This window comes from Octopus sinensis, linkage group LG19, assembly GCF_006345805.1.
Source record: "Octopus sinensis linkage group LG19, ASM634580v1, whole genome shotgun sequence".
Taxonomy (NCBI): domain Eukaryota; kingdom Metazoa; phylum Mollusca; class Cephalopoda; order Octopoda; family Octopodidae; genus Octopus; species Octopus sinensis.
This window is the reverse complement of record NC_043015.1, coordinates 40,187,527-40,204,226: the sequence shown is the minus strand read 5'-3', so window position 1 is coordinate 40,204,226 and position 16,700 is coordinate 40,187,527. Positions and strand designations below refer to the sequence as shown.

The 16,700-nt window shown below is 36.0% G+C and overlaps 1 protein-coding gene across 5 annotated transcripts in view; it reads right to left on the bottom strand.

The window, feature by feature from the left end:
- Nucleotides 1–16,700, bottom strand: part of LOC115222110 (anoctamin-4) — a 132,565-nt gene that overhangs the window by 68,159 nt on the left and 47,706 nt on the right. For 3 of the 5 annotated variants that reach the window (XM_029792237.2, XM_036511327.1, XM_036511329.1), the window contains 2 exons: nt 14,383–14,453; nt 7,762–7,878 (listed from right to left, as the gene is read on the bottom strand). In XM_029792237.2, the coding sequence (XP_029648097.1) occupies nt 7,762–7,878; nt 14,383–14,453 (188 nt within the window). Of the gene's footprint in view, nt 1–7,761; nt 7,879–11,164; nt 11,216–14,382; nt 14,454–16,700 lie in introns of all 5 variants that reach the window. The other 2 variants (XM_036511328.1, XM_029792238.2) reach the window with 2 other exon arrangements.

Here is a 16,700-nt window from a genome sequence, read left to right as displayed (position 1 = left end):
TGCCAGCTCCTCTGGCCCTTGTGCCAGTGGCACGTAAAAAGCACCCACAACACTTTCAGAGTGGTTGACATTAGGAAGGGCATCCAGCTTTAGAAACACAGCCAGATCAGATTGGGGCCTGGTGCAGCCACCTGACTTCCCAGACCCCAGCTGAACTGTCCATCCCATGCCAGCATGGAAAGCGGACATTAACGATGATGATGATGATTATGGCAGAATCGTTAGCTCTCTGGGTGAAATGCTTAGCAGTATTTCATCTGATGTTACATTCTGAATTTCAAATTCCGTCAAGGTCGACTTTGCCTTTCATCCTTTCAGGGTACCAGCAGAGTGCTAGGGGCCAATGTAATTGACTACGACTCTCCCCCAAATTTCAGGCCTTGTGCCTATCCTAGAAAGCAAGGGCGAACTTACAGTGGATGTTGTTAATCTCCAACATATCAGATTAACAGCAATATTATCAGAGAAAGCAATATCATTATTATTATTATTATTATTATTATTATTATTATTCCTTCAATTTTACTTCCATTTCGTGCCAATTGCCTTCCCAACTTAATACTATTAAACACATCCACACAAGATCTATGCTTTTACATCTAGACAGTGTACAAACATAGATATCTAACACTGTTGACCTCATCTTTACAGAGTATATACTTACTATATGCACACACACACTCACATGATGTATACATATACTGCTGTATGTTTCTCTCTCTCTCCACACACACACACACATATATATATATGAAAATGTGTCTACCAATACATATATCTATCTATATCTACATGTGTGTATGTGAGTGTATATCTATGTTTGTGTCTGTATATCAACATATATCTATGTATGTGTGTATATGTATATATCTATATATATCTACATCTACATGTACACACACACACAAACACACACACATGCCCATATACACTCAATACTTACTCCTGATTCATGCACACACATACACAGTCCAAGCAAATCAGCTATATAACTACTCACGAATTGTACACACACTTATATCAACACACAATGCACACACACACACTTATCAAATAAACATATACACACGCATACATAATGCATACACTCACATCAAAGAAGCACAATGAATACAGATTCAGAAAGTACATAGACACACACATACACACACACACACACACTCACACATTAGTTATATACACACACATTATGTTCTCAAGTACTTAACGTACAATTATGAGGAGTCCTGTCTGTCCACATTCTGTAGAAACATGCCGAGAACACACATACACACACACAGCCACTTGTAATTTATGAGCGAGAGAAAGAAAGAGTGTGGGAGGGAGATAGAGAGAGAATTGTTGTCATTTGACACCAGAAAAGAAAAAAAGCTGATAAATAAACCTGAAAGCAAGAAATATCAAATCAATAAAATTCATTTTAGATTTAGTAACTTTCATTGTAATACATTTTGGATATGACAATTTACAAAATAGTAATGCTCGTTTATTAATTAGAATGATTACCCACACTCACACACACAAATACAGGTGACAAAAAGCCCAATTACCCAGTATATAAACTTTAATATATATTTACATACATTTTATGTTTACATAGTTTAGTATAAAATTATTGAATATTTCATATTTCTTCTATAGCTATATTTATAAACAGACTGTTTCTGCATCATTGAGCATCATCAGTGTAGAATTACAGATATTCAGTTCATTACATTTTGGACAGAGAAACAGAGAAAGAAAAACAGAAAAGGTAGATTCATACAAGTTTTTTTAGGGGGTGGACAATGGGGGGGGGGTAGAGAGAAAAAAAGCAACATTGAAGGGATTGAATAATTTATCAGATGAATTCAAATGAATATTTAAATACTGAAGTTTTAGTTTATAATCTAAAAAAAAATTAAAATTTTAGATTTGTTGGGAGAAAGGTTCCAAGACATTGCTGGAACTTGTAAGATGCAGGAATGGACCAGCACAAAGAGTAAAAGAGTTAGTTTAATCTTCCTGCATTGCCAAAGTTTTGCACAAATCAGAGGAAAAAAAAGCAGAAGTTCAGGATGACGTCATTACTCTGAGTTGCATTCTTTGTGTGGGGAAGTTTAGAGCAGCAATGGAGTGCATCATAAGCTTCTGTGTGTGTATGTGTGTGTGAGTGTGTGTATGTGTGTGTGAGTGTGTGTATGTGTATATGTGTGTGTGTGTATACACAGATGTTGGGTAATTATCTGGAGAAGTACTCAGTACAAATAAAGTACAGTACTTTATTTAAGCCAGTCCAGAATAACAAATTAATGAACTAACTTCTATAAGTTATATATATATATATATATATATATATATGGCCCCCCTTATGAAGAAGAGGCCTCCTGATGAAGAGGAGGCCCTCTGGAGAAGAGCATTGGCCAGCTAAGGTCCTGTGCTGGTGTCATGTAAAAACACTTGTGCTGGTGCCACATTAAAAAGCATCCAAAACACTCTGTAAAGTGGTTGGCATTAGGAAAGGCTTGATTTGGCTTGGTTTCTATGGCTACATGCCCTTTAGGAAGAGCACCTAGCCTTAGAAACCAAACCAAATCAGACTGGAAGCTGATGCAGCTCTCTGACTTACCAGTTCCAGTCAAACAGTCCAACCCATGCCAGCAAGGAAAGTGGATATTAAATGATAATGATGATGATGATGATATATATATGGTAGGCCAGGTAGTATAATAAATTTGTTTTTCTGAAAATTCAACAATATTAAAACAAAAGGATTATTTCAGAAAGGAAAAAAAATATGAGCGAAAAGTTTTTAGAAATGAGATATAGATTATAGGTAGTCTATAAGATTATTTCAAACGTATTACTGGATTATCTCTTTATTACTGCAAAACTTCATTGTAACTGATATCAAATATCTGCAGAACAGGAACAAAGTTGTAAAAGTAGAAAACAAAGAAGTGAATTTATTTACATTCAGATGATAAATTCTGCTTTATATGCTATGACTACACACACGCACACGCACATGCACACAAGAATTTTTTGCGTAATAAGATAAAAAAACCCAAGGCTGTATAGATATGAGAGCATTTATAGATAGACGGTCTTACAGCTGTTTCTAGGATAGTAATTAATAATATCCCTTCATCGGAGACGGTGTGAGAGGAAAAATTGAGTCATAGTTAGTTTAGATGTGATACAAATAGAGAATGAGGTGGAGGAAAGAAAATAGAATCACATCTAAACTAACTATGACTTAACTATCCTCTCACACGGTCTCTGATGAAGGGATATTATTAATTAATATCCTAGAAACAGTTGTAAGACCTTCTATCTATAAATGTTCTAATATCTATACAGCCTTTGTTTTTTATCTTATTATGCAAAATATTCTTTTATACACACGCTGACATAGAACCAATGTTGAACCCTTTATTCGCAATATTACCGAATCTGGAACTTAACCATGGTCTGTCTATAGTACTTATTCAGCATTACCTGACACCTTTGAGTCTCAGTGACACTATTATCTCATATATATATATATATATATATATATACAGATATATGTTTCCTGTTAGGCTTAGAAGTGATGGATGGTGTCAGAATTTAACAATATAACAAATTACTCCAAATCCTTGTAAGAGTATCTGTGTAAATGGAACCAGGACTTATTAGTTTGTACTGGGATTAAGTTGTGCAAGTTATAATGAAGACAAACCAAATGGTATTTTGCAGTGACTATACACACACTACACACACACATATTCATTGTTGTACTTAAAGCCACATGTCGAAACCAGTACAGTTATAGTTTGGGCAAGTGCTATTCTATAAACACATCAAAAACAAGAACTTTATCAGAACAGCCAATTCTCACTGCCTTCAAATATGACTCACCCTAAATCCAAATATTTTATATATATATATATATATATATATATATATATATATACAATATGTGTATATATACATATATACTCATGTAATGTAAGTGTCTGATACTGTATTTATATCTTTTTAATTTTTGCCAACACTGATGAGGTGATGAGATGAATTAAGAGTATGTTTTTAACTATTATGTAATCATGACTGTTGTTTGAGGAAACAATTGTATGTTTTATAAAGTCTAAATACCATATATGCTTTCCATACTTTATTAAATACACACACTCTCTCTCTCTCTCTCTCTCTGTATATATATATATATATATATATATATATATTCAAAAGTTGCTGAGGTTGATGCTTGAACGTGACATAAATCAATATATATAAAAGAAAGCAAAAATATATTAATTATATATATATAAAATATCTGATAATTATTTGAATACATCATAAAATAAATGGTAACAAGGAACAAAAAGTAAGACAAAAGAAAACCAACAAACCAAAAAAAAAGAAGAAAAACAAACAAAAAGAAAACAACAAAACAACAAAAATCAATGACATCAGAATTTGTTCATCATGGAAATGGGAACAAAACCTTTTTAAGAGAAACATGCAACAGGGGTCAAAAGCCAACTGAAAGGGAGAAGGTTGTTCTGAAAATAAGGGTTGTTACTATGACCAAAGTTACATGCATTTCTTCAAATATCCGGGGTTTTCGTCTTCTATCTGTCAATGAAAAGAAAATATTTTGTGGCTTTCAAAGAAGGAGTCGAGTAACCTGGTTTTAACACAAGTGATATTAAAGGGTTGGTCTAGTTTTTATCCCTGATAAGGATTAGGTTTGGTAAAACAGTTGAGAAATTTTAGGAGTTAAAATGTATTGGTAATGTTATATTTTCGCAGCCATAATCAAGTAGACCTAGGATCAAAGACATTCCATTTATGACCACCCAGTCTTTTATTTAGGTATAATCTATCTAGGATTACACTGTGCAATAAGTCTTTCTATTATTAAGGTAGTCAGTTGTGATTTGAGGGAGACTAAGCAGCTTTGTCTCATAGTTTTGGTTACCCATATTGGTTCATTTTCTCATAATAAGGGAAGAAGTGTATTGCTGTTCAACTTTTTCAGTTTTCATTTCTGTTGCAATTCTATCACAGATATTAAATGGTATTAATGTCATAAGGAAGATGAATGACTGCCACAACTTCCCCACTTAAAATTTCCTTAAAACTTATAGTTTCTTGTCCATGTAAAAAAAAAACCAGCTGACATCACTCAGCCACCTGAAGAGGTGCAATAACACAGAAACATGTCTTTTACTGTCACCAGTCAGTTTGTTAAAGACCCCTTCAGTTTGTCTTGTCTTGATTTTAATCAGTTGGTATTAATAGAGTTATCTACCTTGATTAACATAAACAAAGTAAGAAAGAGGTTAACACTGGTTCCTGTTTTTAAGTGAAAACATTTTACTTACATGTCAGAACTGTCTGGAATACAGCATGACTGCCACAAAATCTCATTTACTGTAACATAAATACGCAGCCTTGAAAAGAAATGTTGCTTAAGCTTCTTAGAATAATGTTTAAAACATCAAAAATTGGGAAAGAAAGATTTATTGGTCTTCACCTGGAATCACCACCGTCTTTCCCTTCTATTCTTTCTCAATTATAGGGGCCACTTTAGGCCCTTAGCCTTGCTGGTTACAAGGTAATCATCACAAAGGACAAAAGAAGCACCCAGTATACTTGGTAATGTGGTTGGCATCAGGAAAAGTCCCTTGCTGTATGGACCATGCTAAAAGGGACATTTGTACTTGATGCAGTCCTTCAGTTTATCAGACCCTGTCAAACCATCCAACTCATGCCAGCATGAAAGGTGGACGTTAAATGATGATGATGAGTGAGGAGGAGGAAAGAGTTTCATAATCTATAATTTCAAACCATTCCATGCTATACAACACATTGAATTGTCTACAATCACTATAATCTAAGATTTCTCTGAATGCATTCTTTGGATTGTAACATGCAAGATAACTTTGCTGTGCTTAAATCAAGCCATCCACGTCCCTGGAAGGAAACTCTTTGACTGGTTCTTCTATGATCTAGACATAGTGTAGTGTCAGTGCTATCTGAATGCTTGGGCTCTTTGGAAAGCTGACTGGGGCTTCACAAGCCTAAGGGACCCATGACTTGCTGTTAATAAATACTTCAGGGCCCAGTGACTTGCTTAATCCTGTGGGCTGTTATAATGTTGCTAAGGTGATTCAGCATAGGAGAGAGAGAGAGAGAGAGAGAAAGAGAGAGAAGGAGGGAGAGAGAGAGAGTGGGTGGGTAGAATAACCAACTTTAGGAACTGAGTAGTGCTTTATCAAAGTTGATTCCAGTGGCATTTGAACTCAGGACACACACCATCATCATCATCGTCGTCGTCATTGAACATCTGTTTCCAATGCTGGCATGGGTTGGACGGTTCGACCAGGATCTGGGAAGCCAGGAGGCTGCATCAGGCTTCAGTCTGATCTGGCAGTGTTTCTACAACTGGATGCCCTTCCTAACGCCAACCACTCCGAGAGTGCAGTGGGTGCTTTTTACATGCCATCAGCACAGGGGACAGAGGGGACTGGCAACACACACACACACACACATATATATATATATATATTATATATATATATATATATATATATATTATATATATATATATATATATGTATATATATGTATATATATTTGATAATTTATACAACTTGGGTGATGACTTATACACCCCATCATCAAGCATTATTTGTTTTATTAAAAGGGGAAGGAAAGGAAAATGTAACAATTTCTGCAAAGCATCTGCTCACTGCAGCAAGCATTCTGTCAAACGAATTTCTTTGTTTTATAACTGCTGTTGTAAGTAATAATAATAATGATAATAATATAATAATAGTCAAGACAAAGAGTGCAATTCGATTGTAATAGATATTTCATTGGCTGAACAATATTTCAACAGTAAGTCTGTCTTTGTCATCAAGTTCAAAATAAGAAGTGATAAAATTGTTAACTTAAAGACTGATGATGTCATTCCATCAACGTGTGGACACTGGTTGCCCTCGTTCATACTTTATGTTTAAATTTCTATAATTTTGAATTTTTATCACTTCTTATTTTGAACTTGACAAAGACAGACGTACTGTTGAAATATCGTTCAACTAATAAAATATCTTACAATCGAATCGCGCTCTTTGTCTTGAATAATAACAATAAATATAATAATAATAATAATAATAATAATAATAATAACAACAATAATAATAATAGTATTCAAATGTAAAGAATACTTAAAACTCTGCAACACTTATGGTTTTGTCATTGTCTTTCAATAATAGTGTGGAATTTGAAGTGTAAAAAATTATTTACAATGATATTTTAAGGTCAAGAATAAATGTTTTTAAACCTAAACCATTTGAATGAAAATAAGAATTTATTTTTGTTTGAAGAAAAGTAAATTAAGTTCAGACCTTGGTACTTTAAGACTTTAGAGAAACGAATATATTTATTATGTAACAGATGTATTAAAAAGATGGGAACAATAATTAAATGGAAAAATTAATTACAATTATTTTTAAAAAATACCCGTTAAAGTTAGTAATTGAAGAGAATTTCAAGGGTTTTGGAAAGAAAAACATGGGAAAAGACTGTTAGAATGGTGCTAATGTAAACTGCTAGAACACAAGGCTATACCAAAATGGTGCTAATTTTACACAGTAGAAGGACAAAACATAGTGCGAAAAGCCCCATGATATTGAGAACTGGGTATGACATAGGAATTGGCATGCAAACTGGTGGAGGGTAAATGTTCACACCGAAAACGGGAGGGAATTTCAAGTAAATAGAAACCTTTTTCTTTCGAGGTAATTTTTGTTCCGTTATTAGCTTCTGTGTCTCAGACAAAGAGAATACAACACTGTTGGGTTGAAAAATCTCAGAATTTACATCAATTTTAGCATCACGATGCTGAAGGAGAAGAAGAAAGAAATAAAGAAGAAGGAAAAGAAAGAAACGATTCTAAACCCAGTTGAAATTTTAATGTCTAGAATTTTCCATGAAGATGAATAAAAAGTAAATGTTAATAACGATTATTTTTATGGAATTAATGTCACCATAAAGATGCTACATATATATATATATATATATATATATATATATATATATATATATAATATATATATATATATATATGTATATATATATATATATATGTATATATATGTATATAATATATATATATGTATATATATTTATATATATATATATGTATATATATTTATATATATATATATATGTATATATATATATATATATGTATATATATGTATATATATATATGTATATATATTTATATATATATATATGTAATATATATATATATATATATATGTATATATATATATATATATATGGGGTTAATGTACAATTGTACATTTTACGAGTTGAATTAATATAAGGATTTACAACATTACACATCATAACTTGGAATAAAATAAATTTATTAAATGGAATGAAAATGGTAAGAATTGTCTTCTGGAAGAGAGAAGATTACATGAGAGAAATGAACAGAATGAATAATTAAGTGAAAAAATAAATATATATATAAATAAATAAATGAATAGACATAAAACTCATTTTTAAAATGCTGTTGAAATTCACTGCTTTTATTTCAGATAATTTAGAAAAACAATGAAGAATTTAATGAAATGTCTGGTATTTGGAAGATAAATTAACAAGGAATCTTAATGGAAGGTTTACATTTAAATCAGTTTCAAATAGGAAGTTTGTTTCAAAGAACAAGATTTGGTCTCGGGTGCATTAGAGGTGGTCTAAGGTTGATTGATGCCAAAAGGGTTCAGTCATGCAATGTTTGGTCAGATATATTCATGTCCTGACCAAACGCTCTTGGAGTAATTCCTGAAACACGTTTGTAGTTCCAAGAATGGTCTACATTGGAAAGAACCAGAGGCAAGGAGGAAAGAAAGAAGGAAGGAGTGACTTAAGAGATTATCTGTGATAAGAAAATGAAATTAAGGATTCTGAAAACATTGCCTAGCAACGCAACAGTGGTAATCTTCATGTTTTCAGCTGGAAGGGTGGTGATGGAGGTGGAGATATGGTGACAGTGGTGGTGGTGGTGGTGCCGGTAGTGATGACAACAGTTGGTGGTAATTGTGATGACAATGATGATGATGATGATTACGGCGATGACAATAATGGATGACAGTGGCTCAATTATGATGACGATGACGATGATAGTGATGGTGATGACAACTACGGCAACGGTGATGATGATTGATGGATACAGCAACAGCGATGATGGTAATAGCAATTACGGAGAACAATGACAGTGATGGCTTAAGTAATGGTGGTGGTGGTGGTGGTGGTGATGACGAACCTCACCTCTTGGATGAATTTTATTTACTTCTTTACCTGGCAGAAAAATAAAGAAATTACAGGTGAGAGGTGACAACGAGAGTCGTTAACAGAATCGTTAACAGCAAAAATGGTTTATTTCTCAATATGAAGTAGTTTTGAGCCTTTTAATTATGAAAAGTCTGTGATTATGGTCTGATAATAGTTTGCAGGAGTGGGGATAGGTGTGTCATAGAAGGGGGCTGGAGGAGGAAGGGGAGAGAGAGTGAGAGAGAAAGAGAAGGCATCAGTGTAAGAGAAAGAGAGAGAATCAGTGAAGCAGAAGGAAAATGAAAGAATTAGGTGTGTGTGTGTGTGTATGGCTACATTATATATGTTAGTTAGTTAGTTAATTTTTTGGCTCAAAAAGCAAAAAAGCAAGGCCATGTAGGGGGACATGGAGTTATGTACAGGGTGGTGTTCATGTAAAGAGTTCAGGCCACTTGTGGTCAAGGGAGACTTTGAACCGAGCGGTCGTCGGCATCCTCACCATTTCGTCCGGCAGCTTATTCCACGGATCCGCAACCCAGACGGAGAAAGCCTCTCTCCTTCGATTGAGATGAAATCGTCGCAGATAGAGCTTTTCGGAATGACCCCGCAGCCGATGCTCTGGAGCAGGAGTGAAGAACAGCTCTTTCGAGAGGTTACACTTTCCGCTTATGATGTTGTGAGCAAGAATGAGATCACCACGGCGTCGTCGTTTTTCTAGAGAATAATGGTCAAGCGTCTTCAGCCTTTCTTCATAAGACAAATTCTTGAGACCAAGAACCATGCGGGTAGCCATATATATATATATATATTATATATATATGTGGAGGCACAATGGCCCAGTGGTTAGGGCAGCGCACTCGCAGTCATAGGAACGCGGTTTTGATTCCCAGACTGGGCATTGTGAGTGTTTATTGAGCGAAAACACCTAAAGCTCCACTACTGAGGCAAGAGCAAACAAATCAAAATTGCTGACATGGCTGATAACAGTACCGCCTGATTGGCACTTGTGCCAGTGGAAGGTTAAAAGCATATCCAAGCATGATTGTTGCCAGGGCCACGGATTGGCTCTTGTGCTGGTGACACGTGAAAAGCACCATTCGAGCGTGATCTTTGCCAGTGTCGCCTTACCAGCACATATGCTGGTGGCACATGAAAAGCAACATTCGAGCGTGGACATTGCCAGTGCCATCACTGCTTTTAATACAACAACAACAACAATAATAATAATAATAAGCCTTTTTACTGAGAGCACAAGGCCTCAGATTTGGGGGAAGGGATTAAATTGATTACATTGACTCCAGTGTTTCACTGGTACTTAATTTATTGACCCCGAAAGGATGAAAGGCAAAGTCAACTTCAGTGGAATTTGAAATCAGAATATTGTGACAGACGAAATATCACTAGACATATCACACAGCATGCTAACGCTTCTACCAGCTTGCCGTCTTCTTAGTAGTAGTAGTAGTAATAATAATAATTTATTTCTTTACTACCCACAAGGGGCTAAACACAGAGGGGACAAACAAGGACAGACAAAGGGATTAAGTCGATTACATCGACCCCAGTGCGCAACTGGTACTTAATTTATCAACCCCAAAAGGATGAAAGGCAAAGTCAACCTCAGCAGAATTTGAACTCAGGACGTAATGGCAGATGAAATAATAATGGTTTCAAAGTTTTGGCAGAGGGTCAGCAGCTTTTGAGGAGAAGGGTAAGTCAAAGATAGATGAAACACTGCTAAGCATTTTGTCCAGTATGCTAATGGTTCTGCTAGCTTGCCACTTTGATGATAATAATAATAATAATATAATAATAACGATAATAATTTTTTAAATATATATTTTACCTGTGAGTTTGCGTGTGTAATCAGGGAATGTGTACTATGAGCTTCTCTGCCCTAGGTTTACGGAAAATACTCGGTGAGAAATGAAAGAAAATTTGAAGAAAGAAGGTAAAAATAATAATAATAATAATAATAATGATAATGATAATTATTATAATAATAATAATAATAGTAATTTTCCATAGAGTAATGAAGAACCAAGACGACTAATTACAAAATTAAGGATTCATAACTGAAAGGCAAGAATTTTACAAGACAGAAAAGAAACGGTACCTATTGATTGAGACTCAAAAGAAAGAGAAAGTTAACTACAGTTGAATTTGAACTCCTAATGTAACAAAGTATTATTATCTCCTGACCAACTGGTCAGTCAGTCCACCCCCCACCTCTCAGGAGTTTGTAATATCAGCACAAGAGAGGAGGTGATGATGATGACGATGTCAGTTGAGTGACCCTGACCCATCCTCAAGGGATTTAAACTCAGAACACACCGTATTTTCCAGTGAACAAGTGGAATTTTTCAGGCCAAAATTTATAGCCTCCAAAAGAAAGTAGATTGAATTCTTCTACACCAAGACAAATTTGGAGGAGCAAAAATTCCATGTGAAATGCAACAAAGATTTTGAAAAATGAAGATACTGTTTGATTGTTTTTAATTTCACACTATATACTATGTTGACGTGTATACTCTTTGTATGTACACACTATATACTATGCTGACATGTATATACTATGTATACAAAAGGTGGCGAGCTGGCAGAAACATTAGCATGCCAGGCGAAACGCGTAGCCGTATTTCGTCTGCCGCTATGTTCTGAGTTCAAATTCTGCTGAGGTCAATAAATTAAGTACCAGTTATGCACTGGGGTCGATGTAATCGACTTAATTCGTTTGTCTGTCCCTGTTTGTCCCCTCTGTGTTTAGCCCCTTGTGGGTAGCAAAGAAATATATACTATGTATACACACATATACTCGTCGATGGGCCAGAAAATAAAATTAAAAGAGAGCAGTTTTATCCTTGTTGTCTTTATGTCCCCATACCTAAAAGGGAAATTTTTAATTCATCGTTGACCCAAGCACATGGATTATACATGGAGATTAAATGGAGTGAGGGTCAGTATTTTATCTTTTTTCAATTTCCTGCCTCTTTAGTTCTTCTTTAAATTCAATGTTAAGCATTTTTTATTTCAGTCTTTTTTTTTATTGCAAAAATCCTTTTTTCTTTCAAATTGTTTTGGATTTTTGTTTTATGTATGTGGGTAGTAGATGCCTCAGGGAAGGGAGTGGCCTGTACCCTGCCAATGGTACAGCCCTTCCCATCTCTGGAAGCTTAGGTGCTTACTGTGACCAGACCATGTGTCTTTTCACTTATAACCAACAGAGGATGACCAGCCAAATTCTTCACAGCTACCTACTTCCAAGTTCAGGACTTTCCCCATCAACATTGAACAGATCAAATTAAGACAGTTTTTTGGTTGAATGATTTCGACAGGGGTCGGTTTAAGAAAAACAGAGCTACAACTCTAAACACTATCACCCTTATTTCAAATAATCCAAAGTAAGTTTTTACCATATAAGGGTTACAAAGCAAAAAGGTGGGGGCGAGTGTCTTCAACATAGTGGCATAAGTCGCACAAGAACACGAGGAACAAAGTTCATAGCATCCATTGGTCACTCAGAAACGAAGGGTATAAGGTGTCAGCTTTCACTTATCATATGGCAACAAACAAATCGGAGTCCTCAACATCCAGAGATTATACAATAACCGAAGGGTTTATTCCTTATCATACTTGGGTCTCAGACTAATAGAAGGGGGTCAAATGTTTAACATAAATGGGTCTTGCAACGACATAGGGTGTAATTTATCAGCATATATGGATCATTAGCAACCGAGGTGCCAAATTATCGACATACGCAGGTGACACAGCAAAAGAGGAGGGAGGTCCTCAACCTACACAGTCGCAGGGTAACAGTAAAACACAGAAATATTGCAACAACGGTCCTTCATGCAAGGGAAAATGTAAATCTATACAGGATGTGTGTGACCACTATTGTTACAGGTAGGGGTGGATGTTTTGTGCGGAAAGGAGTATTTGTGTGTAGGTGTGTGTGTGTGTATGTAGGAGTTGTATGAATGGGTGTACATGTGGGAGGTCTATGAGAGAGAGAGAGAGAGAGAGAGAGAGAGAGAGAGAGAGAGTGTGTGTGTGTGTGTATACTCATGCATAGATAGTTGTATAGAGCGACAGGGGTGGATGGAGGTCCAATGTTGCCGTTGGGGATGGTATGATGGTATGTACAGTAGTGATGCAGAGTGGCAGTGGGTGGGATGTGGGACGGCTTGGTACAAAGAATGGGGGAAGCTAGATGCCAAATACAGAAATGAGGGTATGTACAGTGGGTGGATGAGGGGGTGGTTGTTGTGTGACGTTAATCCGGTTGGATTAGAACCCTGTATGTAAAACAAAAAGGAGGGAAAGACATAAATTCCATTTGAACAAAAGGAAACATAAAAACATCTCAAAGAAAATAAATTATTGAAATTATTATTTTTTTTTGGTGTGTGAGATTGAATGGAGAGCAGGAGAGAAAGGTGAATATTTTGAAAGGTAAAATAATGTTTGAGGCATTACAAGAATGGATTTGAGGCACTTGGGTAGAGCACAGTTACACAGTTTGGCTGAAATTAATAAATTCAACATTGTAGAGAGAGAGAAGAGAGAGAGAGAGAGAGAAAGAAGATTAGAATAAAGGAGAGAAACAGAGGTTGAGTGTGTGTGTGTGTGTGTGTGTGTATAATGAAAGAGAGAGAGAGAGAGGTTATTAAGGTGAGACACAGTGAGGTTAAGAAAGAGAGAAATTTTATTATATACGTATGTTTATATATACATACATACATATATATATATATGTATATATATATATATAAACAATGAGAGAGTGATAGAGAAGGAGAGAGAGAGAGAGTGACAGAGAGAGGGTGAGAGAGAGGGTGAGAGAGAGTGAAAGAGAGAGACTTTGGACAATTTGCAAAGTGGGATCATCACATGTTGAGGAAAGTATTTTAAATTTTATCTCCTGTGTGTGAAGAGAGACAACACATTGTCACAATGCGTTTAGATATAGTTTGACAAGTAAGAGAGAGAGAGAGCAAGAAGGAGAGAGAGAGAAAAGGAGAGAAGAAGAGGCGCGATGTAGATAATGAAAGTAAGGTGAATTACCTCTTCGGAGTCGTCGTTGGAAGTTGGTTCCGTGTTGCGACCATTTTGCTGTTCTTTGCCCGGTTGTTGTTCTGTAAATGAAAGATTAGAATACATAGAGACCAAGGTAATACAGGTGGAAGAATGGGACAACATGGTGTTGTTGTTGTTCATCATGTTGGTGGTGGCGTCGTGGTGGTCGTGGTGGTAGTGGTGTGATGGTGTGGAGGATGAAGACGAAGATACTATTGCCATCAGAGTTGTCTGGCAGAAGCGCTGCAAGTTAGCTGTGACAGAACAGCATCAATAGTTGCTGTTATAGTAGTAGTTGTCGTGGTGGTACTAGTTGCAGAGGTGGTAGTTGTAGCAGAAGAAGAAGAAGAAGAAGAAGCAGTAGTAGTGGCAGTAGTAGTAGGAGTAGGTGTAGCAGTTGTAAAACAGATTGGTGAATTGGACAGTTTTGGATGTTGAGAAAATGAGATTGTATTCTTTGGCTGAGAGAGAGAGAGAGAGTAAGAAAGGGTGAGAGAGAGGAAAAGAGAGAGAGAAAGAAAGAGTGAGAGAGAGGAAAAGAGAGAGAGAGAAAGAAAGGGTGAGAGAGAGAAAGAGAAAGAGTGAGAGAGAGAAATATGTGTGTGTAAAAAGAGGGTAGGTATGTGTGTCTGTGTGTGCGTGTGTGTGCGTATAGAAGAGAAAGTGTGTGTGTGTGTGTATGTAGAAGAGAAAGTGTGTGTGTATAGAAGAGAAAGTGTGTGTGTAGAAGAGAAAGTGTGTGTGTATATGTGTGTGTGTGTAGAAGAGAAAGTGTGTGTGTATGTGTGTATGTGTGCATGTGTATCGAAGAGAGTGTATGTGTGTGTGTGTGTGTATAGAAGAGAAAGTGTGTGTGTATGTGTGTATGTGTGCATGTGTATCGAAGAGAGTGTATGTGTGTGTGTGTGTGTATAGAAGAGAAAGTGTGTGTGTGTGTGTGTATGTGCGTGTGTTTGTATAGAAGAGAAAGTATGTGTGTGTGTATGTGTGCGAGTGTGTATAGAAGAGAGAGAAAGTGTATGTGTGTGAGTGAGTGTGTGTGAGTGAGTGTGTGTGTGTGTGCGTGTGTGTGCATAGAAGAGAGAGAAAGTGTGTGTGTGTAGGAGAGAGAGAGAGAGAGTGTCAAAGAGAGAATGTGTATGAATACAAACATTCACATACACGTGTGTGGGTGTATATATATATATAAACACACATCTATGTATTTACAGAAATACATCCATATGTGTAATTAACAAATATATATAAGTGTATAAACATACACACATACATACATGCATGCAGGCATACGGCTATATATATACCTTCCTGTACATATGCATTTACACATATACATACGTATGTAGATACTTGTATAGAAATATAATAGACACCCTTGACTCCATTGTCATAAGTAGGCAACGAAATTTACATCAAGCTTTCACACTAAAATGTTTTGTGGTATTGATATATGTATCAGAGGTGTGTGTGTGTGTGTGTGTGTGTGTGTGTGAGTGTGTATGTGTGTATGTGTGTGTGTGTGTGTGTATGTGTGTGTGAGTGTGTGTGTGTGTATGTGTGTATGTGTGTATGTGTGTGTGTATGTGTGTGTGTGTGTGTGTATGTGTGTGTGTGTGTGTTGTGTGTGTGTGTGTGTGTGTATGTGTGTGTATGTGTGTGTATGTGTGTGTGTATGTGTGTGGTGTGTGTGTGTGTGTGTGTGTGTGTATGTGTGTGTGTTTGTGTGTGTGTGTGTGTGTGAGTGTGAGTGTGTGTGAGTGTGTGTGTAGGTGTGTGTGTGTGTGTGTGTGTGCAAATATATATACTTGACTTGTAAATGTACATATATGCACACATGTAGATGTATGTATATATATGTATGTATATATGCATACACACACACACACATATATGCATAGAGGTATGTGTATACACACACATGTTTGACGTGTGTAGACACACATATACACACATGTAGATGTATAGATGTATGTATGTATGTATGTGTGTGTGTGTATGTATACATATGCACACACGTATATGCATAGAGGTATGTGTATACACATGTTTGACGTGTGTAGACACACATATGCACATATGTAGATGTATAGATGTATGTGATGTATACATACATCTATGTATAGATGTATGTATACGTACGCACACACATATACGCATAGAGATATGTGCAGACACTCATATGTACGTGTGTGTGTATGTCAGGTGTGTAGATGCTCACAGACTCAGGTGTGATGAGCATAGATAAAAGCCTTCCAACATCAAAGCAGGTGTTGCTGAGTGTAGGCATACATTCTGCCATACACCTA